We start from the raw sequence: 27,436 nt of genomic DNA, 5'->3' as shown, positions 1-27,436 counted from the left end.
GATGGAAGTGATTTTTTGCAAAACAGATGATTTTAATTGTATTTCATGTCAGAATGCTTCTTTTCTGTTTCATCCTTTTGGCAGTATTTTGACTATGTCTTCCAGGGGCTGGGAGGTGGTTCTTTTGGGGTGATTTTTTCCTCTTAATATTTATCCTAAAAGAATTACTACATAATACATTTTAAGGATTTTGACTTTCATTATGACTTGAAATTTTGCCTCTGCCAGAATTGGAATGTTCAATAAAAATACCAGTATATGTCTTCAGTAACACACAGTGTGATTTTTCTAGCATACTTATAAAAAAACTTTAAATTTTGAAATTAAAATGTTGCATCAACTAAAATGGGAAAGTAAGAACAGTTAAGGCAAAGAGAGTGATGGTTTACGATGATACAACCTCAATATATGAAAGGATAAAAAACTAATCAACTAATATAAAGCAGTCTGATATGAATAGTTCTTCTTGCAGTATTTCCAAAAATAATTTGTAATTATCAGTTTTCTGAAATGGATATTAAAAATAACTAAAGTACATGAGAAACGGATACCTTAATGACGTATGGTGTATTACAAGGTGTATTAAAAGTAAAATATTCTCCCAGCCTGCAATACATGCAGAAACATTTAGTATAGTTGATAAAATTTACAAACCTTGATTCTTGCCATGTCAGTGTTCGGCTTTTTTTTGCTGCTTGTGGAACACATACTAGTGTTTGTAGGTATGAAATACTCCGTGCTTTGCCCTTTGCATATTGAGAGTTCTTTTTTATTTGTTCCTATCACGTAAAATGTGTTTGGGAGTGTGTTTTGTATAGCAGTATGAAATATGTCAGTTTCTGACCCTGTATGGATGGGAGGGGAGGAAAAGGAGGAATCAACAGACTTGGTGCAATCTTCACTGGGTTGGGCTAAAGCTTGTGAGGGAACTTACTAATGTATTAAAATGCCTCAACAGGGATTTGCTGAGAACTAATGCTGTAATGTGTTAGTCATCCTTTATTTGCTTCTATTTTTACAGGTTCTGAAGGATGACTGACGCTGGTTTCTGCGATGCTACTTGGAGTCTCTGGCACCGTAGATTGATAAGTAACATGCAGATTTAACTGCACAGCCCGGGGAGAAATCATCAGGAGTGCTACTCCTTTTCAGCTCCTTAAGTGGACAGAAGTACAGTGTCATCTATCTGCAAGGGAAGATTCTTCAACAGACTTTTACAGCTAATAATAAAGACAACATAGCATCATCCACCTTCCTGATTTACAACGCATCACCTTCCAAGACAGATGGTCTGTCAGACGCTGGAGGATGCCCGCAGAGCACATAATAATGAAGTAGTGAATTGATACTGCTGCTGCTGCCGCCTAATTGTCAGGATCACAGCTGATAGAACTGCACTGCCCTTTTTCTGCTCACTTAATCAGGCCAGAAACAGCAGGGTGGACATGGCTGGCCTCGTCAACAACCTGCTAATACTGTTTCTTGTTTTTCAAAACATCTGTTTGGGTTTCAGAAGTCCACTTTCTGTCTTCAAGAGGTGGGTTATGCAGGAAGATCCTTCTGTGTTGAATGCATGCAGTCACTTATGATACTATGGAAGTACAAAAAAGCATGTCCTAGATAAAAATGTGCATGGTATTTGTCCGGTTTTGCTCACTTGCTCTGAATTTTCTTTCTGCAAATTTGAAATGCCACTCTTGTCATATTGAAGACTCTTGTTTTATCCAAAGATTGCTCTATCAAGTGCGAGTTTAGGATGATAAAATAACAATTAATAGAACTTTTTACATAATGCCACAGGTGTATTTGAGACTACACGGGGAGTAAATATATTGCAGCCACTCAAGTTAGCATGCAGTATAAAATCATGTTTTGATGAGAAAACATCAAATAGCTTAAAACTGGGAAATCCTGGGAAATTTGGGGAGGCGTTGAAAGGAGAATTACATAGGTAAACTCCAATGTGGTGTGGATAAGAGAAGTAGCCTCTTAGCTCTCCAGAAAAAGTGTTTTACTGTTTTTGAGGTATATTGGCACTGTAGTTACCATGTCACTTCTATATTTATATATATATGAATATGCATATCCGAAATTTCTATCAATGTTACGTCATGTCTTACCATTTAGTTCCTTAGTGATCTACATTTTTTTACAATTTGTTTATATATTGCATTCAACACAGACTGATATTTATGTGAAGTTGTAAAACTTACCATTTTACTTTGCTACTTATAATAGTTGCTATAAATGTCATGGTGTTGAATTAAAAAATTCCCCTTTACACATTACTTAAATTTAATCTGTACTGAATTTTACTTTACATTAGGTACATAGTCTTAAAAAAAAACGACAAACTGTTGTGAATGATCAACAGTACTTTACATTTTCTAGTGCATTAATTTTGTCTGTACATCCATGTACCTTAGACAATTATTTAGATGACATGTTACATTTTCAGCTAATGTTTTGCAAACTAGTCTGTCTGATTGCTTAGAGGAACTACTTCACTAAGTGCTTGATAAATAAGATGTTTTCCTCAGCTCATGAAGGAGTGAAATTTCCAGATCACTCCTGGAACTACTCAGCATTGTCAAACTTCTTTACTAGTTCTGAAGACCCTTCTTTTTAGAAAGACATAATAAAAATCAATATGTTTAAAAATCTTTCCTCCTTCTTTTCAAGGTATAAAGATACTACCAGATCTCTTTCCAGTGAATGCCTTGGAAGTGAACGGCCAGTGATTTCACTTGGTCTGTCAGATTTTGCATTGGACATTCGCATGCCTGGGGTGATGCCTAAGCAGGTGAGAGAAATGCAGTTTTTCTTTTTGCCACATACTCTTCTTTTTTTATAAGCAAGGAAAATAAAGCCTTGCATACACATTCACATAAAATGAACAAAAAAAGCAGGTTTTATAGATGTATGTATGTCCAGAGAAAAGTAGGAGACAGAAGAGTAATCTCAAATGAGAGAAAAATCTTTTCATCTGATTCATTTTATTTGTAAAATGTTAGTTTCATAAACTGAGTTGCTGAACTTTATTAAAAAATGGACTATGAGTTTTATTAAAGTTAAATATTTCCAGATGTGTTGGTAAGATACACATTTATTTAGAATTGTGTTTTACACCAAATCTCAGATGATGCCTCGGTGAATTTAGTTAAATTGAACATTACTGCAACTTGGCAAGCTAAGAGAAAACAACCAAGAAGCATTTTGTAAGGGTATTACTTTTGACCCAGTATTTTAAATGCTTAAAATACTCCAGGAAAGCTACTATAAACAAGTTATAATGGTATACTCTTTCAGGTTTTAAGTTGCTTATCTTCTACTGAGTCAAGTGAGTAAAAATGAAGACAATAATTAAGTTTTTTAATATTAGCATTAGCATTTTTAAGAGTCACATAAAAGTCCGAGGTTCTAATGTAATTTTCACATGTCGTTTCATTAAGCAAGATAAACAATGATTAATGATTGGGGTTTTTTGCAGCCAAGTTACGCAGGAAACTGTATGTCATTAAAAGACCCTACATCTCTTTTAGAGGGCTGCAGGTGCTTGCAAAGAGCAGGGTGTTGTGCTGCAGTAGATGATGACTCATTGTTGCAGATAGCACTTTCAAAAAATACTGAAGGGAAAATGATGTTTTCAGTTATTGGGGAGCACCCCTCTGGAACATGTAATTTTGAGCAGGTGGTGTCCTGCCAGTGAGTGCAAAACAGAAATACAGTTTCTACTATATTTGTCTACAGTAAAATATTAAACTTCTCTTTCAGAAAGAGTGAAAAGTACTCTGTTCATCCAGATGCACATTTGTAATTATGTTTTATTGATTTTACCTGAGGACCCATTAGTTGAATAGCTAGGAAACACACATGAAGGTGTCAGTCACTTCAGGTTCCTATTTAAAAAAAAAGAAAACCAAAACCCAACACCAACAAAAAAAGGCTGTGACTGTTAATAGAGATGACATAATGCTTTTCATGTTCATGCGTACCTGTAGCCAACAGCCTTTATGTACACAGTGAAATGAAATGCTATGATCTAGTATAAATTTGGGGAAAGGATGGGGGAAGACAGCAACAGAAAGAAACTTACCAATTTAAGTCTTAAAAAGATAGGTGAAAATAATCAAGAACTAGCCTTATATACTTTTAAGTCTAGCTTTTATTTTCCTCTCTGTCTTACCTGCCCTTATCCTCATATCTCTTCCTCTGTCCACAGTGCCCCACACTAACCGTACAGGAAACTTGGTTCCCATTTAGACAAGTTAAACACTGTTATACTGGGCAAGAAGCTATAGCAGAAAAGACAATCTTATTTTTCTTGCAGTTCACAAAAGGCAATAACCAGCAGCTCTGTAGTTCTAGTGCCGTTAGTTCATTTTTGTGGCAGAAAGAACATGGAAGGGAAGAATCGCCTTTAGAGAGGAAATTCTTCTGTAGTGGCTTCCTTCTAGCTCGCTATCTCTTCCTGTACCTCTTGGCCCCCAGTTGTGGGCAGACGTATTTAACAACCATGGATCTGCTGTGAGTTCAAGTTGTTTGTACTGATGTTTATATAAGAGCGTAAGTTGGGAGTTAGACTCAATGATCCTTATGGATCCCTTCCAACTTGAGATACAGGTTTCTGCTTCCAAAGTCTGTCTGCAAGTTTATCTCTATTCATAAAAGATGCAAAAATAAACAAAAGAGCAAGAGGACAAGTACAATTGCTAAAATGCTTTATTAAGAGCTTTCTGGAGGTGTATCACTATTTTGGTTATGACTAATAACCTAATAATAAGTGTGGTGAGGCACTGGAACAAATTACCCAGGGAAGCTGTGGATGCCCCATCCCTGGAAGTGTTCAGGGCCAGGCTGGACAGGGCTTTGAGCAACCTGGTCTAGTGGGAAGTGTCCCTGCCCATGGCAGGGGCATTGAAATGAGATGATCTTTAAGGTCCCTTCCAACCTAAACCATTCTGTGATTCTTTGATTCTGTGATAATTGCAGTTCCTGAGTTTCCAAACATAATAATTTATGTGGGAAAGGTGGGAAAAGAAAGAAACAAACAAACAAACAAACAAGGAGGGGGAACAGAAATTAGTGGAGAAGATGTGAATGACTTAAATTCTAGAAAACAGAAGAGTATCTTTAGAGCAACACCAGTACGTTTTGTGCTACTTCTTCTTTGTCATGCATTTTTTGTGAAAAGAAAATGTTGTTTAAACTGGATTGTTATGAATTCTGAATTCAGTGTTTGGCCACAGGTTAGTACTTTCAGAAGACTTCACAAACTGAATTCTTATGGCTTCTTTCTGTGTTGGTGGTATGCACTCATGACAGTCATGTTTCTTATCTAGAGTCACAGCTAGCTAATGGAAAGAAGTCTAATGGAACCAACCAGTTCTTTTGTTTACAGTTTATGGAACTAACCAGTTCTTTGTTTACAATTTATGATCAGTGTAACTTGCAGTAGACATTCAATCAGAAGGTTAATGTAACATAAGAGTTGTTCTGGAAGGGCTGGAGTCATTGGTTGTTTAGTCAAAAGTATCTCCAAGCTGGAAAAAGAAGGGGAACTTCTTAAATAGTACTGCTGCTGAGTTGAGTTCTTCCATGGCATCACTGTAGGCAATTGTATTTAATTTTATTTTCTCAGGTCCTTGATACTTCAGTTTCCCAGATAATTCTTGTGAAAACTGATACTGAAAAATAATGTCTCTGGATTCCAAGAAGTTTGTCTGCATGTATTCTCTGAAACTGAGTTGAATTTTTGGTAGTAGCAGTAAAGGTTGTACCTAGATTATGTTCATTCACAGTGTTGTTTTGGAGTGGTTACTGTAGGAATCGTTGAATTCTCTTAGCGTAGGGGCATACAGCTACCATACAGCTTAAACTCTGTAAAATATATACCTGATTCATGGAGGACATATGTACATGTTTCCAAAGAAGAGGAGAAGGGGAAAAAAAACTCCAAATGATTTTGTATCATCTGCTTTGGTAGCACCTTATAATGGTGGAGGTGTTATAATTCTTGGTGGAATGATTTGGAAACAGCTGGAGCCAAGTTTAACATCTGTCCTGGTATTGGTAGGTTAGTTGCATAAAATTCAGTTAATGTATATGTTGTACTGTCAAGGCTGTGGGAAAGTTTGCCGAAAGTCTTGCATTTTTTTTCCAAGGAGTTACTAGACTTGTAGTGACTTTGGGGGTTTGGGGCAGGGTGGTTGTGGTCTGGTGTGTGTGCCTTACATTCTGTAGCTGGATTTGCCTTGTGGGGGTGGGTCAGTGAGAACGGACCCCTCACGCAGCTTAGGAGTGCACTAACTGTGTGAATCTGCCCCTCAGTTGTGCATTCTTTCTGCACAAGTACCAAAAATGAACATTCACGTGAAACTGTTCCGAGGGCCCTTTATGAACAGGGTCACTGAAGTGTATATTCAGGCAATACAAATCTGGAAATCAATGAGGTAGGATAGTTCTCCAGCTCAGTTAATAGATGTGGTTTACATTCGTTGGTGCTTTTGAACAGTACCACCTCTCATAAATAGGGGAAACAATATCTGTGGTACTTAAGTATTTTTTTCTTAATAATTATTCCAATTACACAGTAGGGAAAAATGCAACTAATATGTCATGTGAAGAGTAATTTTGGTGCACTGCTGAAGGGTGCAGGACATCTTAAGAGCTGTGGAGAGGAAGACGGAAGGGCTTTTTCAGTTCTGATGGGAAGATTCTGTAATTGTTCTTTATACTTCAGGTAATTATAAGAAAATTATCCCTCTGCTCGGTAAATTAATAGTATGTTAGGACTTATTTAAACAGGAAGCCGTATGTTCTGTCTTCCTATAAGGGATGGGATCAGCTTATTTTGAAAACTCTAAATTTCAGATACAAACCTCGGTATTGTTAAGCAAATCGAAGGCTATTTTGTGAAAGCATTATTAAGAATGTAAGGGAAGCATGTTTACTCTGCTGATAACATAGTTTTGCTGCTGTGAACACCTGTGTTTGCTGCAAATCAAATAAGAAATAATGATAAAAAATTACAGTGCAATCAAAACTGTATCTCAAGTAATTTTGTTCATAAATAACAGTTTGTCTGGGTTTTTTAATTAATTACTGCTATGTTTGAGGCTGAACAAACTTTTCATTGGTAAATTAATTTTGCTACAGCATTGTCTGAATTCTTAAATGTACACTTGAAACTTCATAAATATTGTTAAAGGTACAGAAATGTGGTAAAAGATGTTATTTGGATTTTGCAAGTCTCTCCCTCTTTTTTTTTTTTTTTTTTTGAAACTAAACTGCCTATCTTGAGTCACTAGTACATCAGCAGTGACTTGTAATACCTACATATTCAATTTTGAAACTTCAGTTTATCAGTTTGAAGTCTTTGGTTAAAGTTTTTTTCTCATATCCAGTTTGCTTGGGTATACCATACCAGATAAAAAATACATAAAACAAGAAGGAAGTGAGATCATTTGGATACCCAGAAATTACTGGCACCTCTTTCTTTATTATTGCTACGACAATCAAGTTGAGATCTTGACCTAAGATCCCTCAAGACTTGCTCTGACTCTGAAGAAAGTTTTATGAATGACTTGGTTATTACTTAGGATAAAATTCTGCAAAAAGTAGAATTTAGTTACTTATATGAACCTGGATCCTGGCACAGTCACTGTCAATAGCAGAGATTCATGAGAAGTGATGCAATTATTAGTCAGTAATGGCCCTTATTAATAACAAAGATTCCTCCTTTAAAGAAAAAAAAAAGGGGGGGCGGGGGGGGGAGGAGATGGGAGGGAAAAATGTGGGAATTTTCCCTTCTACCTCCTTAGTATGCCTTCAAAAGGCAGCTTGTTGCACTTTGAAAGTTCTATTTGTCTCATCTTTTCACTTTTTTTTGGAAACATCTTGAATTGACAGAGTTATGAATAGTGGAGCAGTCTCACTTCCTTCCCCCTCCTCCCCCCTCCCCCCGGCTCCCTGCTTGTTTCTTACACAAGTTGAAGTCTACGTAATATTTTTCGTCTGAAGATGGATCAAATGTGCACCCTCATGCTCACAGACCTACTTATGGAGAGGTAGATAAAACAGGACAGGGTTACTGTGGATTCTGCAGTGTGCCTTTTCTAATGCTTTGGTGTCAGGATGTTCCTGCTCTTCTTGTATTTGAAGTCTGGAACATTGACAAATGGAGATAAGAGACCAGAATCCGTTTTGTTGGATCCAATAGCTGTTTTTTCATCTGCTTGTTTTACCTTATTAGCTAAATACAACCTGGCTTGTACGTCAGAAGCAAAATTGAAAACCCTTGTGACTATGCCACGACGAGTTTTCATGACGGTAATGGTAAAGACTTCAGAATGACCATACTGACTGACTGCATTATCCATTTGGCCAAGCAACCCCTTCTCTTACTATACCTAATAGGATTTATTTATGGAAAGACCGTAAAAGGTAGAACAGGAGAGTAATAATACGGAAACTAGAACATACCCTCTCTGTTTACAGTAATAATGAGAGGTTGCTGGCTTGGAGTTTCAGTCCAGACTATCATATTTAATAGATAGTGATAGTTCTTTGTGTCATGAATTTGTCAAATAAATTTTAACCCATAGATAATCTTGGAATTTTTTTTTTCAAAGATCCTTCTTTCATTCTAAGAAGTGATTGGCAGCATTTTTGGAAAGGGGTGTATTTAGGGTGGTTTTGTGGGTTTGTTTCCGGATTTCGCTGCTCTTGAAAAATTCATTTTGGTAGGGACGAAGAGGAGATATTTTTTTTAAAAACAATGTAACTAGTAGGATGGAACAGTAGGAAGGGGTAAAGGGTATGAAACTACACTGTGAGTATGGAATTTTAACAATTCAATGTTTTGCCTGTACTGATCATCTATAGGCTTGTCATGTTAAAGTAACTGCTGGCCAGGATCTCTTGTTAATGAAATGAAGTTGCTTCAGATTACTTTGGAGGATGATCTGAAGATGACTATTGGAAGGCAGTACAAACAATAACGAACAGATGGGAATTTTCCAAGTTTTTTTAGTTTCTTTTTTTCCCTTTTTGTTTGTGTACTTCACATGCATTGCGCTTTTCCAATGATTTGCTGACTGTTTTTTTTGATGTACAAAGTAAGAGCCTTCCTTTCAATAAGATTGCCATATTTAGGTCTTACTGTTCTCAATGTGTTTGTTGTATATTGCAAGTACTTTCATAGTTATCCAAAGTGCTTGCAGATGGAAAACCTGGATTTTGTTTGTGGGCATTGCTCTGAGTTTACTGTGTTTGCATTTTAATTGGTTTGTATTTTAATCCAGAAGTACATCCAGTGCTTACATGCTGAGCGTTTTAAACTCAAACCAAAAATCTTTTAGGCAACAAAGGCAACTGTAGCATCATGCAGAGGTCAGTCTTGATAAGTTTTCTGCCCAGAGTGCCCATTACACTGTATCTTGTGTAGATTGTTTGTCCAGTTGCTCCAGGAATATGTCAGTCCGTTACAGTGCTCAAGCAAGAAAATCACATATCAAATTGTTTCTTTTTTCATTTATTTTGTTCTTTTTCTTTGTTTTAAAGGACATGTGCTGTTAGTTAGAACGCCTGGGGAAGAATATTTTCCTTGATCATAATAGAATTAGGTGCATGAATCCAATATAAATGTATTTCTATGATTGCTGCTACAATGGCACAGCATTTTTGCACTTTGTGGTCCAGTTATATAAATATTGGAATAGGGTGAAATACCACTGTAGGTAGAAATCTATTTAGCTGTGAAGTTATAGAATCATAGAATTTATCAAGTTGGAAGGGACCCATAAGGATTTTTGAGTCCAACTCCCTGCTCCGTGTAGGACTGCCTAAAACTAAGCCATATGACTAAGTGTGTTGTCTGGACATTCCTTGAACTCTGACAGGCTTGGTGCCATGACCACTTACCTAGGGAGCCTGTTCCAGTGACCGACCACTGAAGTGAAGAACCTTTTGCTAATATCCAATTTGAACTTCTTCTGACACAGCTTCATTCCATTTCTCCACGTCCTATCGCTGGTCACCAGAGAGAGGAGATCAGCACCTCCCCTTCCACTCAAGTGCCGTTGAGTCTTAGGTTATAGTAAGTTTATAAATACTGAGTAAAGTAGTGCATACCGAGAACACAATGAATCAGGAGCGCAATAATTCTTTTCACTTTATGTAACACACTCATTGATTCGTGCTGTTTATTTGGACATTGAGAGGGTACTGTTACCCTTTCAAATTTTTAGCCGACAGGGAGGGGACAGTGTTTGTTAACCACTGCAACTAAATTCACTGCTCAGGCTTATAAATAAATAAATTTCATTTATTATTTTGTTCAGGATTCCCACAGTCATCTTCAGAAAGTGTAGAGAATTGTGATGCTTTGTTTCTATTCTTTTAATTCTAAATATTCCCAATTTAAAAGTAATTCCTGTTCTTTTATCTTTTAATAGTCTGATACCTACCTCTGCATGTCCGTACCCCTGCCAGTGGATGATGAAGCCTATGTAGGTGAGTATTGGTTGACTGGAAGAACCTAAGCAAGCCATTTTGAAGAACTTCAGCATGTTCTTCTTTTTCTTTGACTCATATTGACTTAATCTTTGGTTGTCACAGTTTCCAAAATGCATTCATCATGGCTAATGCAGAAACAAACTAGAGCGAGCTACTTAGAGTCAAGATAACAAACTGTATCTGGAGAGATTCATGAGTAATAGTGGTTAAAGAACTGCATGCAGATGCCTCTGGCAGTCAGTACCAAACAGTCCCATTTGTAAAGTATTGGCTTTCTGTCTCTGGCCGGATACTTAATTCTGCTTCACTGAGCAGACTGTTTATTTACCTGCTGGTACAGGCTGTAAATCCTTCGCACTTACAGTCAGTGTTGGCTGCAGTAAAATTTTACTTATCTGGGGCAGGAGGGGGGGGGGAACAACTAACCAAACCCTGTCCACTGCTTTTTTTTTTTAATGTCATGGCATGAATAAGATGGCAGACAAATAGAAGGAAATACTGTGTACAAATAGTGTACAAATGCTGAGATCATATAGATGAGCAAAACAACACCATATGTTCTGTTCAGAAAGTCTTTGAGGTGCTCTTAATTTTATTTTGCCTTACTTGTGAACATACAGTTCTTCAGGTAGAGAGAAGGCTTGTTGGTTTGGCTGAAGATAGTTTTGCTATTGGAATATGCTATAAACTGAGATTAAAAAAAAACAATGAGCAGTTAAAATGTCTATATTTTCCTTCCTTTAGTATTCTGCACTTAAAATAAATATGGTGGGAACCCTACATAGTTTTTGTTGTAGTCTATTATAAGACTGTTGTTCCATGTGGATTTTCTTGTGGAAATCCTTCAGAAATGGAATATTGTGTTTAGATTTTCATGTTGTATTATAGTAGCTAAAAAAATAGATTAAATTTTCTTCAGTGCTTTCTCTGTGTATTTGTTTTGTAAAGAAGTCACAACCTTACCTCACATTTTGGCTGTGAGTGTGACCCCAGAAAGAAAAATGAACATAAAAGGGAGTGTTCATTCTCTGATAAACTATACTTGCTGTGCAGTGTGTGCAATGAACTCTTTTGCTTTCAAGTGATTCATAGAAAGGCATACTACTAACCTGCTGCTTAAGCAATTTTTATTTAGTGCTTCACTGAGTTGCAAAATTGCATAGTTCAGTTCTTTATTAGATTGCTCCACATTTAGTTCTGTCATTTGATGTTTACATGTGTTAAAGCCATATAAACTTTTTTCAGTTGTGTGTATGTTTAAAAGGACCTACTAAAAGAATTCGCTTAAAAGTGGTATTATGCAAAGTCTCAATGTGAATCATGCAAGGCAACCCATTTTTTTCTCTGAAGACTGAGAAGTTTCTAGGTTTTAGGTGTTGACATGTTCTTCACCAGATTTTTATAGGGTTTGGTCACATTTCCAATGATCGCTGTGCTTGAGTACATGTCATTACAAAGCAGAATAAGGTCTGGACACAGAAACCATTCTAGATGTCAGGTGGAGCTTTGAAGAGCAAGAGGACTTTATGAGGAAATTAAAAAAAAAAAAAATTGTTCTGTGAATCTAAAGTTTTCTCATGACAGCATCGCTTACAACCTCTTATATTTGGATGCCTTGAAAATAAACCAAAATTGTTTGCCTTTTTTATCCTCTTTGATCCCTTCCACCAAAATAGAGATGCATGGGGTCAATCTTAATCATGTGATCAGTTGCATCTAGCTTCAGTAAAGTGACTGGAAAGTGTTTTCAGTGGAAAAGATTTGTCAGATTGAAGTCTTCACAATCAACAGAAGTTACATAATCATTGGAAATAGTAGACTCAAACATATCCAATTGTAACGACGAAAAGAATGCAGACTGACCTATCTTAGCAAATGAAATCGTCTCAGGAAAGAGATTTTTATAATAGGTATGATCATCTAAGAAATTAGTTGCTCAATGGAGTTTTTCCTTAAATACTTCTTGATACCGTTAAGTGTTGTGAAGCTAACTATTAACTTACTTACATGCGTATACTTTGTGTTGCTTAAATAAGCATAGAAGATTGACACACAGAGAATGAAATACTTCTTTTTGAAAGGATAGTGTCTAAATTTTTATGGTTTAAGCAGAAACTGCCTTCATTGCATTGACAATAAATGGTGTCATTAACTTTCATTAATTGCTATTTTACTTCATGATAAAAGCATCTAAAAAACTAACATATGAACTGTAACTCTGCGTTGCTGTTTGGTGGTGTACTGAGAAGACAGTGTGTGTGCTGAAGAGCTTCAACATGAGGAGGTGTGAATACAGAGAATTAAAACAATAACCTGGGTTTCTGAGACAGCGCAGTGGTAAAGCTGAGACCAGAACCTTCCAGTTCAATTTATTTGCGCATAACGCTGCCAAGTAAATGCCTTCTCTTTTCTGTGTGTTTTTTTTTTCCTTTAAAAGAACACTGTTATGACCAAGTGTCCTTACACTTTGACCAAGAATCACTTGTTTATTCCTTTTTTACTCTGCTTTTGTATTTTTACTCCCTTTTCTTCCCTCCTCCAAGACAGAGTGGAAGAGAAGATTCTGTTTACAGAACCTGCAGCAGGATAATTTGTTGTATATTGGCAAAATACAGGGGCCTTGGAAGAGAGAACTTCTTTTTTAGTGTTGTATGCAGGCAGTACTACATTTGGTAGTAAGTAGAAAATATTTTCAGTATTTTTTATTAAATTTGTGTTTGAGGGGTTTGAAATCAGACTTCAGCTTTGCTATTCCCCTAAAGACTTAAAACCAGTAGACAGTTGTGCTTGCATGGGGACAATGGGTATAACTTTGTACTGCAAAGCTGGAAAGATACTGTACCAGAATTTACCAACTTGTTCAGACTCAGTTCTCAGACATTATCAAAAGAAGGAACTGATCAAACTTGCTTATGAAATGTTACCAACTAGAAGGAGGAGTAGAGCAAGTTTTGCCCTAGAGGTCTTTTTCAGGTACGCGTCTGTGTATTTTTGCAAATACTGTTAGTTTCCTGTATGATACTCTTTAGTGGAAGGTCAGACTGTCAAGGCTGATACTTCTGTTTGAACCAGTTGTTCTTCTGTCCCAAAGGGCTGTGAATACTGACAAATTAGGATGGGGGGAGTTTTTGTTTGTGTGGTGGGTTGGTTTACATTTAGGTTAATGTTAGGAACATGCCTTTTGCTCCTGTGAAAAGAAATGACTGTGAGATTAATATGAAAAAGATATTAATGAGTGAGATTAATATGTAATTTTTCAAGAAAGTATTATTCTAGTTACATTTAGAAAACATATTGCGGTTTTCTTCTTTTGCCTCATGTTTGATTAATGTTTGTGAATAAGTAGCCAAGCCAGAAACTGGATTGAGTCTTTAATGGTGCAGGCATTGATAAAAATCAGTTTTTGACTACTGAGCTGTAGCAATAGCTAAAGGATGCTCTACAGACAGTCATAAGAATTGAGTCTGACAGCAGGCCACTCAGCCAAGAAATTTGACTGTCATCTTCACCTCCTTGCATGCATTCACATGGGTGACCAGTAAATAAATGTGTCTTTTTCTTACTGACTCATGGTAAGACCCTATCTGTCAGATTGTGCTATAGAAATGAGATTGGAGCCTATTATGTTCAGCAACACAAACTGAAATAATTAGATGATTTATTACTTTTTGTCCATACCTGACTCTGAGACGTTGTGTGTTTTTTTTTACTCTAGTATGGCATATATAAACTTCCCTATTGCCAAGTAATGATGACTTCACTGTATTGAAGGCCTCTAATGTCTCCCTAATATGCCAAACTTGGACACTGATATGTTAAAACATTTCTTTAAAGTTAATTCCATTATAGAGAATACAGCATTTTTTTTAAAGGATTTCAACTCTATATCATTGAATTGTTAGTTATAAAGATGAACTTCTTAGAAATAAATTTTTTAAATATATAGCTTAACTAGACACTGTTAAGATTAAACTGTTGTCATGTTCTCTTCGTTCCTGTTTCTCCTGAAGTTCATAATTCAAAGTAGTACTTGCTCAGGAAAGTAAGTTAGGGTATTCAGATTTAGTGTGTGTGTATATATATATATATATATATATATATATAATCAAAACTGTTACTGTTATTTTATTAATAATTTTGTAGCTCTTCTCCATGCATAAAAAATACTTAACTATTGAGTAATCTTCTGTTCATTATTGCAAAATATTGGAGGCTGTCAGCTAGGAATATAAGCCTTTTGTTTGATATTTCTTCAGCCTTTGGTATTGACCAGTACTGCATTTGGCTTGAATCTCGTGCTAATCTGTATGGTTTTTACAAAATAGGATTTTTTAAATGGCTTTTTTTTGACCCTCTGTTTGGAAAGGTGCAAGCTTGGGTGCGCTGCTAAGAAAATAACTATACAGGAACAGAGTAACTGACTGTACAAAGCTCTCAAGCTCGTAGGCAGACTGAGAGGTTTTTCAGCTCTTTCTTCAGAAGCAATGATAAGATACGTGAACTAAAATAGTGTATGCAAGTGGCTCACACAGAAATCTGATTTTGCTTGGTAAACTGTGGGGCACTATTTTCTATTAGTAAGAGTAGTATTTAGTAAGCTATTTGTAATAATTTTTATAATAGTGCTTAAAGGTCCTGTCCATGCATTAGAATATTATTGTAATGGGCACTGTGTGGAGGGAATAAAAGAATTCCTGACACATTCATTATAGTAAGTACACAAGATGCGAGAGATGTAGAGGAGTAAAAATAACAGTGAGACAGTATTAACCAGCTGGACCAGGTGATGGCTTTAGCAGGCAAGATGCCTAATCTTTAATTTTACCTTTCTTGAAGGCTGTCTTTCTAGGTGTTACTTACAGTACGTTATGTACAGGTATCATGTTTGGCAATAATGTTCATTTAAATTTCATGTCTGTGAACTGCTTATAATCTTCAGAAATGTAATCTCTCGCTTAAATTGGTAACAGCAGCTTAAAACACCTGAACACCTGAAAACTGAGGTGGGAAGTCCACATAGAATGACACATTGTCCCATGTGAGAGTTAACCATAGTTTCATTACTAATTGTTACTAATAAAAACATCAAAACAAAAGGTCTTTCTGTAACACAGATTAGGTTTTTAGCTATGAAATGAGCAGAATTTGCTAGTAGGAAAAAAACAGATGTTAGGTAGTCTTTAGACTTTAATCATGCTGGCAAGCTTTGCCCTTCTAAATTCATATGTGGTACTCAAGGTACCTTCCCAGGGCATGTGGGTGCATCTCTTCCTTCCCAAACAAAGCCCTCAGCTCTGGCATGCTCATTTCCTTACAACCTGACTGCATGCCTTACGTCTTCAAGCTAGAATTTGACTTGCATGCCTTAACTCTTGGCTGGGTTTCCTCACTTTTTGCAACAGGCCTCAGGTCCAAAAATAGAGACAGAAACTATTTGGTTAGTTTTTTTCCCTCATGAAACTGGGACAATAATCCACATCATCATTCACTTCAGGAACCCTGCCTCAGCTGCACCTTAAAATACTGAGTGCAGAGTGCACATAAGTCCACAAACTTCAGGTGCAGAATAGTGTTAAAGTGATTTGCACCTTCAACATCTGCCCATGTTAAGACTCCTACAAGGGCTAAAAGACGCTTACTTGAAGGCTCCTCAGTGTCTATGTACATGTAAGGGCACAAGTGACTCAGTTTTGGAATTTCTTCTGTAGGATAAGGTTAAAAACCCTCCAACGTCCTTCTCTGTCTCATGTGAAGAAAAATTGCATTGCATTCCCTGCATCTGACACATCATTTCAGTAGTAATAAAGGAAGTTACACAATGTAGCTTGCTTTATTTCTAGAAATGCCATCATTGTACATTTATGGTCAATATTACTACAGTGTAATGTTCGTAACCATTTTCCTACACTGAACTGGATCACAAATGTTTGAGAAACAAACCGTGTTTTATTTGTGGCATGCGATAAAGAACAGACATTTGAGTGCTGAACATTCAGCTTCGTCTGAGTTTCTAATGATGAGAAATATTTGGGCAATGAGACTGTGTTGACTTTAAACAGATACTATTTTCCATTCCAAAGGGTTTGGCATATTAGTGAGAATAAATTGTAATCCCTCCTTGGAATTGTTGTCCCAAGAAAGACACAGCAAAAATGTAAACTGGGTGCAATACTGGAAGAAGATATCAGTAATACATAAGATGTTAGTTGCTCTTAACTGTAACTTAGTGTTTGTTTGTATTTTTTATGAAGAAGTACAAAAGAAGTAGAAAAATATTATTAAATTACAAGTGCAAATTTTGAGGCTAGGTTGGAAATAAACTGGTTACAATAAAACTTGCTGGTTTGGGATACATTGATATGTTTACTAAGTGTCATGTTTAACTTTTGATGAAAAACACAGCAGTTTTGAGTGGGAACTTGGAGTCTCTTTTTCTTAATGCCTAAGTGAGGTACAGTGTTTTACTTAGGAGACAGGCTGCTGAATGGGAATTTAAGGAAAGCTTGTAATTGGAATGCGAAAGTAAATAAATGAGTGGGGACATACATGCCTTGTTTCTAGTATTACAGTGAAAAAATGGCACAAAATGCCCTTGCTTATGTAACATAATGAAGAGTAAGGACAGCTTATTTGGTTTGTCATTTTGTTTTCCAGTTGACTTTAAGCCTCATGCCAGCATGGACACTGTCCATCACATGTTACTCTTTGGATGTAATGAACCGTCCTCTACCGAAAATTACTGGTAAGAGTTTCAACTTGCTTTTGTTATTGTACCTAACTTCTCTTGTGTTAATTGGTTCTACATAAACCTTTTCCAGTGTCACAATTTCTTGGAAAAGTAGAAAAATTTGCAAGGAAAAAGAGACGTATAACATTCCAGTCTTTCCGTGCTTTAAGTGTTTATATTTTTAACTGGCTGCTCTGTAAGGTGAAGAAAAAGATCTGTTTTCTGATTCTTCCTTACTAATTGACTGTCTGAGGAGGAGACAGGAGCTATAGTGGGCAGGGTGCTATTGGATGCCAAGAAATGCAGACTTTCTCTATAGTTGTCTCCTTTTCTGTGTATGAAGTAGTATTGTACCAGGTGTCCAGGAGGAAACTGAGTAAAGGATAAGCTGAAGAAGAATCTCTCTGTGAAATGGTTTGGTAATGGACTTGCCTTTCAAAGTGCCTAAGCAGTGAGGGCAGAGGGAGGCTCCCAGTGCTACTAAAACGTGTGGGGAGCAGACGTGAAGAGAATGTGAAGGTGGGTGGAAATTAATGGTCTGTCCAGTAATTTTGCGGGTTTTCGCCAGGTTTTCAAGAGAGAGCAGATGAGGTAGTTTTGCTGACATTGCAAAGCTTATCTAGAATCATAGAACTGTCTAGATTGGAAGGGACCTTTAAGATCATCGAGTCCAACCATTAACCTAACACTGCCAAAACCACCACTAAACCATGACCCTAAGCACCACGTCTACCATTCTTTTAAATACCTCCAGGGATGGTGATTCAACCACTTCTCTGGGCAGCCTGTTACTTCCCTGGGCAGCCTGTTTACATGGTCAACGTTTTTACATAGCCAGTTTTTATTCAATTAAGGCATACCACACTGATTTTTTGCTTTATTGTAGTTTCTTCATCAGAATTCTGAGCAACATTAGTCAGATAGTTTGTGATCAGTTGCAAGAACATTAAAACATAACAAGTCAAGAGCTATTTTTCATACCATCGGGATGTGGACTAGGTGTATTATGGAAAATAGTCCTTTAGGGGCATTCGAATGCAAGGACAAAATTCATTTCCCTGAGGCATGAAGTTTTATTCAGGCCAGCTTTGAGTGTGAAGGAATGGGAGAGGGGAAAGTACAGCATCCAGATAACTCTACTGGGATTAGCTGCCCTGTGGCCATAGCAGCACTGAGCTAAAATCTGTGATGCCGCTCTGGTTTACTGGCTTTTCCGGTGCCTTGATGCTCTTCCTGCAAATGCCTCTGGCTTTCTGAAAGGCTGTCTAATGGTGTGGGACCTGCATTGGCTCTGCAGAGTGACACACATTCACTGCAACATGGTAGAATCTTTATGTGAAGAAGTGCTAAAGGGGTGCACAGGTGTTTCTCCCTTCAGATACCCGGGCTTTTCCACAGAAATAAAGTGGGCTTCCAGGGCTTACTTGCTTAGGTTTTACTCAGTGCACCAAAAAAAAGGTGTAGCTGCTTCTTTTCTTGATTATAATTGACCCTGAAAACAGTTCAGCCACAAGAACAAGAAGTTTTGCCTGAGCCGATAAACTGTGCTGAAATCAAAGTAGCATGCCTGAGCTGATTCATCAAAAGTTCAGATTCTCCATAGATAATCAAGAATACATTTGAGTGGTGTAAAAGAAAGTGTTGAATTATTCAGAACTCCTGAGTCCCGTGGCAAGACAAGTCTCACGCTGCGTCAAACCTAACACTGAAATGAGCTCCCATGAATGAGATGATTCATAGATGTGGCCTTTATTTTGAGATCAGGTGGGGCAACTTTAAATAGTTATCTAATCTAAACAAATGTATAAGTACAGGTCATAGATCACTAATCAGTATTTCCTCCGTCAGACTAGCTGCTTCTGTTGGCAGGAGAGTATGGTTTTGGAAGCTTTTGACATCAATAGTTCAGTAAAGGTTGCAAAAGATGTCAAGACTGGTTCAGTGAAATACAAGTATTTCACTGATTAAGGGAGAGTGGGAACCATATGAAAATTTCTGATTGTAGTTTCTTACCACTGTCGCTGCCCCAGAATGCTCTGCACCACTGAGCTCAAGAACTAAAACCGATCATTTTTATTACTCAGTCACCTCAATTGTCTTTTTTTTTTTAACAAGTCTTGATTAGAATCAAGGAGTAGAGTATAATAGGGAAAGAAGTAAAAGTTCTTTGTTTTCCTAAACAATACAAATATCCTAAAAGCACAGCCAAATACTGGTTTTGCTGACATAGTGGAATATTTTGTTTTCAGTATAGATAATCGGTCAAAACCCCAGTGCCATTAAAAAACCCAGCTCCTGAGCTTACCCAAGAATGAGGGGAATGCATTTGGAAATTCCGGGAGAGTTTGCAGAAAACAAAGATCCAAGAAGCAGTCAGTAAGCTTTATTTCCATGCCCTCCCCTGCCCCCTTCACCTCCAAATTTGGACCACAGTCAAAATTAGGTTTTAGTACAATATTGTATAGTATGCAGTTATAGTCCATTTTTAAGGTATTCTGTGCTACTCATTGTGCTCAGAATCTCATGGGGTTTTGCATGTAAAGAAGCTATGAATTGCAGTGATTAAATTTTTTTGTTTGTAGATTTATACTTTTTACTCGTTTCCTGCTTTTAAATCTGTTCATCAGTTATCTTAATTCTTCTTTGTAGTTTCCTCTAGGTTTGTTTTTTTCTGAAAACAATGTCTCAAAATCAGCATTGATGGCTAAATGAGAGGGTTGACCACTTTTTAAGCTTAATGGAAGAGCAATATGTATATTTCATCTTTCTCTCCTGCAGTCTTCCCCCTCCGTCGGCTAGTGCCTCAGGAGGAAAGTTTGAAACAGCCTATGCAGGTTTTTTTACCTAGCTAATGTGGTCCTGAAAAACACTGTTGTATAAACGAAGACTAGCTGGCCCAGAGTGTGGTGGTGGTGAAGATGCGACTGTGCTTGTGGTTTCTGCTGTTTTTCCTCCTAATCAATCTTTTCAACACATTTCCAAACTGTGCAGCTCAATACCTGATTAGATCCCAGAAGTCTTTTGGGTTTCTCAGACTGTAGCAGTTGAAAGCTGCGCAGCTTTTACCTGCAGCTGTATGAATCATTAGTCGTGAAACATTTCATTTACCCTGAAATAAGTTTTGCTTGTCCACTGGGGCATGTTTGAAGGGGCAGATGACCAAACTACTAGTTGTGAAGGTCTAGAAATATGTTAGTGGCATGTTCCTTTTTCTCTTGGTAGTCTGATGATTATGGCAATGCTTTCTGTCAGAAAAAACACAGCGGCTGTGTTGCAGTAAGGCTCTCTGGGATCGCAAAAACATATAATGTCCCACTGAGGTGGTTTTGCCTGCGTGCCAGAAGAACTGGTTATCCTTGGGAGAGCAGCCTGGAAAGCATTGTCTTCATTTGTTCTGAGAGGTGCCACATATGGTTCAGGCATCCTCAATAGAAACATTACCGAGCCCGCATCCGCTAAAAGTCCTGGTCTTTTATGCTTTTATAATCTTCTTCACACTACATGAGACTCCTATTTTCCCCAATATTTAAGGTGACTGAAACCCTGCTTTATGTGTAAAAACGTTTTCCCAGGTCTGATTTTACCAGCAATAATAAACAGAGAACGGGGCTGTGCCATTGAAACCTTGGCATGGGTATCAACCTTCATTGCATCTGGCTTGGATCAGTTGATGTAGTCTGAATAGTTTCAGGTTGAGGCTTTCTAAAAATCATACCTGTGTATGCTGCACCTGTGGAATGACTTCTATGCTCTACTCAGTACTGCGATGTTTTACCACTGAAGAAGGTACAAATACACTCTGTAAATAACCCTTTTCCCTAATAGAGGATTGAGAGGGAGAAGTCGCTTCTAGGTGGGTGTTTGGAAATCCCCTCAGCGTCCCTTTTTTATTTATCTGTGCATATCATCCTGTAGCCTACACCTGCATACAGCAGTTAGCGCCCTCTTGGATGTGGTCCAGGTACTTTGTGCTGTCCATACGACTGTGTCTGACTGGTCTTTTACAGATATGGTAGTGTCTGTGCCTCGAGTTTATCAGTTCTTGCAGATTGAGGCCCCCTCCCTGTAAGTGTCCAAGGCCAGGTTGGATGGGCCTTTGAGCAACCTGGTCTAGTGGGAGGTGTCCCTGTCCATGGCAGGGGGGTTGGGACGAGATGATCTTCAAGGTCCCTTCCAATCTAAATCACTCCATGATTTACGATGTCTAGAGTGTAGGAGTCTTTGGGGGTCTTTCACACTCCACCCTTACTGTTGCCTGCAGGGTGCTAACTGCAGAGGCTAGGGACAACTTCAAAGCACTCAGATATTTTAAGTTTTTGGGACCTGTTTGTTTCTGTAGCTTGTGAAACTTTTTTTCCCCCCCGGGTGGTTTTTTTTTTGGGGTGTGTGTGTGATTTTTCTGTTTATGAAAAACAAGAAATTGTGCAGTGGTATAAAAATTAACTGCACTGCAGTGAGATTGCATTGAGTACAGGGAAGAGCATGAGTGCCTTCCACCTGCTGGTTCAGATACAGGTTCCTGCCACCTTTTTTTTTTTGTCAATGATTTTAAAATGAATTTTAAATATCAATTTTGACTTAAAGCTTTTATATCTTCTGGGTTTTTTTCTGCTTTGCACATGAGTCATGTCCCTCTGCGTAAATGTGGAAGCCATTGTCATTTTATAACACTTGAGTGCACTAGTGCTAGAAATTTTGATACGGTTCATTCTCACAAAAGCTTCTTTTATTTTTTTCATCATGGGCTACTAGACTGGCAGGGACTATCAGAACTGTCTATGTTTTTGACCCTGTTTGCCTAACACTACCTTTAGGCAGAGGGAGGGGGAAAAAAAAGAAGATGTAGGATCTAATAGTAGCTGAGAAACCAGTCTACATTAAAAGAACTGTGTTTAGTCAAAATAGATCCAAAAGCATCTTCATGGATCCTAAAATTAGTGGTTTTACATGTAATTCACCTGCCCTTTTCTGATTTCAAACCTAAAAAATGATACTCACTTTAGTTTTCTTTCTTCCTGTTTTTAGGGACTGTGATGAAGGAACATGCAAAGATAAATCCAACATTTTGTACGCTTGGGCAAGAAATGCTCCACCCACCAGGCTACCCAAAGGTATTGTGCCACTAATGTGAAGTTCTTCTGTAGAGGGGCAAGGGAGAAAAGGAGGTGTGGAATTAAGTACCTCGCATATCTAGGAACCTCCTATAATATTTTTATTATGTCGAGTTGATGGGAGCCGTATAAACATCAACCTCATAATCTATGAATATGTTATGCTAGCTAATATACTTTGGGGTTTTTGTCATCCTGTTTGCTATAAATTATGGGTTTCACTAGGTGGGGGAAAAGGCTAAGGGAGAGGTAATGGTCATAATATAATGCTTTATTTTTATGTAGCATTAATCTTGCATTTCCTACTATATGTTATTGGAAGGGTACTACTTATATATTTTTCAGTAGCACACAAACTGCATCAAAATACTTTTGTGTGTTTGGCAAAGCACAAATTAAACATTGAATTTTTTCTGTGTCTTAAGTACACTTGACAATTTTATGTGCTTTTCTAATGCTTTGATGCAGTTAAGCAACATGTTTATATACTTGTTTTCCTGTATGATAGATGACTTTGCTGAAATCTGTCAAAGTTTTTTAAGCTACTTGGAGGGGTATATCTGGAAGACAGAGAGAAGTGGTTCTTTCTAATAGCCACTAAGGATCCTGAAAATATCTACCATCTATATAGCCTCGATCTGGAAATACCTTGAATTCTAAAAATTTTTTCTTTTATCATTTAACTGCCTCTTTTCATAACCAGGAGCAGTGCACAGTATCATGAAGAGGTTTATTTTTAGTAATCCGTTTACACACTTATCAGCACAAATGTTATTTGATTTGGTTATCAGAATGTCAAGTTAAAAAAAATGTTGCTTGGAGGTGTCTATGGAAACCTGGTATTTGCTTTGCTGTTAAATCCCAGCTAGTAATAATTTTCTTGTCCCTAAGCTGTCCATAAATACAAGGTTTGTGGGGAGGGTTCATAATGATATTACATTTGTGCACAGAGAGGCTGCAGTCTCATTTATAAGTAGGCTTTGCCGTGGGCAGTGTTTAATCTAGTGGGATTCACTGACCGAATAGGAAGAAATTGCTTTCTCTGCTTCTTTTGAAGGCTGTTCATTGTAGAATTGGTTTAGAGAAATCACTTTTGGTGATGGTGATATTTTGCAATTTCATTATTTCAAATTATATCAAATTCCTCCATTTTCTTCTGTGCTTGTGCTTACTTCTGTCAACAAGAAACATAGCTTCATAATTTCCACAAGATTTTTTCTGCATATGATATTAATTTACATTTCAAAATATTTTACTGCAGTTCTTTTTATCTTTTCATTCTCAGTGCATTCTTAGTAAGTCAGCGTTAATCAATTTGTATCGTTCACAGGTTGTATGAGAAATGAAAGTTCTACCAGATCCTACAACGATGGAAAAACTTGATTTTATTTTTTTAATATAGTTGTGTATATATATATCAAACTGTATTCATATTCTTGGATTGAGAGAATTCTCTGCTTAAAGCAGATATCTGTTTGTTAATAACTAGGTTACAATCCTAGCGTCTTAGTCTGTTTGGGAACATGTGTTGCGATGGTGGTTTTCCTTCCCAGTTTCCGGGACAATGGTGTCTTGGTGAAATTTTCTGCCCCTTCATACTAAGCCATTACAATGATTTGTATTTTTATATATGGTCAGCAGTGGTGAACCATCTTACATTTTATTGTTTCTGAAAACAATGCATTTTCCTTCTCTTAGGTGTTGGATTCAGAGTTGGAGGAGAAACAGGAGGCAGATTTTTTGTGCTCCAGGTACACTATGGGGATATTAGTGCATTTAGAGGTATGTATTTGGGAAATTTGTTCTGTAAGTTGTATCAGTTACAGCACCAAAAATATTTACATCACCTATAGAGAACAATTTTGCTGTTAGTGCTACTTACAAAGGTAAAGAAAGATCAGTGGGCGTATTTGTAATGAAGTTTGTATATTAACTTGATTTCTTTAAAAACTTCCTTTAATCTCTGTCAGTGTTTGAAAGGTGAACAGATTTCTTTTCTTCAAAAAATATAGGTCAAATGACTTAAAGTAATGAAGAAGCAGATTAATAATTTTTAGTGTAGGGAGAAACTTGTTTTTCCCTGTATAATTCAGTGTTTTCTGTAAGAAAATTGAAAAAAATACCTGTGAACACACTTAACCTGTCATCTTACTTGAATAGCTGGTGACAAAGATGACATACACTGGCCAGTTAATCACTGTACCTGTGTTTGGAAAAAGTTGTAACTAGTGGAGACAGTGTCCTGTCATATTTTTTTTTTTTAAAAGATGAAACACTCGTTTCAAGCGTGGCAATATACTTATTGTTGTCGGTGGGTGTTTCCCAGAGTCACAAAATGGTTGAGATTGGAAGAGACCTCAGGAGGTCATGTGGTCCGTCCCTCTTTGCTCAAGCAGGGCTACCCACAGCTGGCTTTCCAGTCTTTTGGGTATCTCAAAGGATGGAGACTCCACAGGCTCTCTGGGAAACCTTTGCCAGTGCTTAGGCATCTTCACAGTAAAAAAGTTCTTCCTGATGTTCAGAGGGAACCTCCTGTGTTTCAGTTTGTGTCCATTGGCTCTGGTCCTGTCGCTGAGTACCACTGAAAAGAGCCTGGCTTTGTCTTCCCTGCATCCTCCCTTCAGTTATTTATAGACATTGATGAGACCCCCCTGAGTCTTCTCTTCTCCAGGCTGAACATCTCCAGCTCTTTCAGCCTTTCCTCAGAGGAGGGATGTTCCAGTCCCTTTATCATCTTCGTGACCCTTCCTTGGACTCTTCCCAGTATACCTATGTCTCTCTTGTACTGGGAAGCGCAACACTGGACACAGTACTCCAGGTGTGGCCTCACCAGTGCTAGTATAGGGGGAATGATCATCTCCCTTCATCTGCTTACAATATGTTGGCTAACACGGCTGAGGATACCATTAGCCTTCTTTGCAGCAAGGGCACGTTGCTGGCTCGTGTTCAGGCTGGTGTTCACGAGGACCCCCAAGGCCTTTTCTGCCAAGCTGCCTTCCAGCTGGGTTGCCCCCAGCATGTACAGGTAGCTGGGGTTGTTCCTCCCCAGGTGCAGGACTTTGCACTTTCTTCCCCTTATTGAACTGTGTGATGTTGCTGTCAACCCATTTTTTCAGCCTGTTGAGATCCATCTGGGTGGCAGCATGACCCTCTGGCCAATCAACCAATCCCAGTCTGGTGTCATCAGCAAACTTGCTGAGGGTACACTCTGCCCCATCATCCAGTTTATTAATGAAGATGTTGAACAGGACTGGACCCAGTATTGACCCCTGGGATACTGCTAGTTACAGTTACCGTCCTTCAGCTAGACTTTGCACCACTGATCACCGCTCTCTGGGCCCGACCATTCAACCAGTTTTCAATCAACCCCACTGTCGGCTCATCCAGCCCATATATTATAAGCTTGAACTAATGAAATTTGGATTTCATTAATGCACATTGAGATATTGGTGATCTGAGATATTTTGGGACAAGGTTAATTTTTTTTTTCATGTTGTACTTTGTTCTTAAATGTGAAATGCCTTGTTCTGACACCTCTGAGATGCATGAATTATTATTTTTACTTTGTTAACCATGTCCTGTGTGGAGTTTTGGGGTTAGGGCCCACCGGCTTTCCAGAACAAAAAAACTGTGGGTCATCATTCTCTTGGAACTCAGCTGTGATGCATTTACTGCATAGGATTTAAGCAAGAATGTGAAGATCTTCAAGGGCTAAGTGATAGTCAAAATACTGGACTTTAAAGAAGAAAGGGGAAGTAAGCTGAATAATAGCAAAAAATTACGGGAGGAGTATGCATTACACCAGTAGTTTCAGCTATGCCCATGGCCTCTGAATGGCCCATGGCCTTCTGTGGTACCATGGTAAATGATCCACAGGTTGTACTTGCTTTTGAACAGAGGTGTTACCCAGTAGCTGACAGCTTCCCAGTGCCACGCGGCCTCTCTTCTGAACACCTCTGGTAAGGTTTGGGGAATGCTCATCTACAATTATCAGCAGCACTCTCTGAAGCTGAAGGCACAGTTTCTACCATGACATGAAGGTGTAATGTAGCATTATGGCAATAATGGTAACTGAGAAGGAAGAGGAGGAGGAAGGAATAAACTGTGTGTGCCAGCACTGTTTAGGCGGAGTACATACGCAAATGTGCACAACTGAAATTGAAAGACTTGATTTTCATGAGACAATTCAGATGGACCCATACAGCCCATGAGATTCTCTGCCTGCTAAACCCACGAATAATTAAAGTTACAAACCTCTAAAGAGAGCATGTTAGTTGAGAGCCTGCTCTTCATTATTGCTGGGGGACAGTGAGAGTTCTCATTGTTCATTTTCACTCTTAAGTGTAATTTATGGGTATGTAGTTATTAAAAAAAGAAAGACAAATGAGATCAGTAACCTCCATTGCACATTAGTTGAGGCTGCATTCAGAAATTTTTGTTAGTAAATTAACTTGGTAGCCAAAGCTTCTGTGCAAAAAATCCACTTGCCCACTTAGAGTAACTTTAGTGAAATAAGATAGCACCTGAAATTAAAACTTAATTTTACACCAACACCTCCCTGCAGCAGTCTTCCTTATTTTTTGCCCAGAAGGCTGTACAGGACTTAAAAAAATCAATGTCATTGATATCAGCCTGCAAAATTATGAAAGTTTAAGAAGTGTGAACTGATAGCACTATAATTTAGGAGATGATACCAGTGTCATGTACTGTTTCAACAGTTAAAAAGTATGACAGAATGCCCTCTGATTTATTTCAGTGATTTTTACGTGTTAGTTTGATATCTTTTTTTTTATTAAAGTGGAAAATAATCTACCTTTTCTGCCGTTTTTGTGGAAAAAAAATGTTTTTAATGTAGTCTGCCTGTGAAAATTCCAGTGGAGAAAAATATAATTTAAATCTTCTAGTAATTTAAATGTCCTAAACCTTGATTGTAGTGTTTGAGGATATTCAGTGCATGACCTTCGACTAGTTTTACAGGTATTTTTACACTTCAGGAATGACCTAAAGGGAGCGTATTTGTATGAGTGAGATGTCTGTTGATAATTGTGGCTTGTCAGAGTATCAGAATATAGTGATTACA

At 37.7% G+C, this 27,436-nt stretch overlaps 1 protein-coding gene across 1 annotated transcript in view; it reads left to right on the top strand.

Annotated features, from left to right (window-relative positions):
- Window positions 1–1,215: 1,215 nt before the first annotated feature.
- Window positions 1,216–27,436, top strand: part of PAM (peptidylglycine alpha-amidating monooxygenase) — a 77,517-nt gene continuing 51,296 nt past the window's right edge. Inside the window, exons 1-6 of the mRNA XM_082497971.1 lie at window positions 1,216–1,537; window positions 2,683–2,803; window positions 10,458–10,515; window positions 17,173–17,260; window positions 22,271–22,356; window positions 24,055–24,138. Coding sequence (XP_082354097.1) covers window positions 1,446–1,537; window positions 2,683–2,803; window positions 10,458–10,515; window positions 17,173–17,260; window positions 22,271–22,356; window positions 24,055–24,138 — 529 coding nt within the window. The 5' untranslated portion in view covers window positions 1,216–1,445. The remainder of the gene's footprint in view (window positions 1,538–2,682; window positions 2,804–10,457; window positions 10,516–17,172; window positions 17,261–22,270; window positions 22,357–24,054; window positions 24,139–27,436) is intronic.

The sequence above is a fragment of the Vanellus vanellus genome, assembly GCF_965231255.1.
Source record: "Vanellus vanellus genome assembly, chromosome: Z".
In the NCBI taxonomy this organism is placed as follows: Eukaryota; Metazoa; Chordata; class Aves; order Charadriiformes; family Charadriidae; genus Vanellus; species Vanellus vanellus.
The sequence above is the reverse complement of the archived record's forward strand: the minus strand, read 5'-3'. Positions and strand labels throughout refer to the sequence as shown.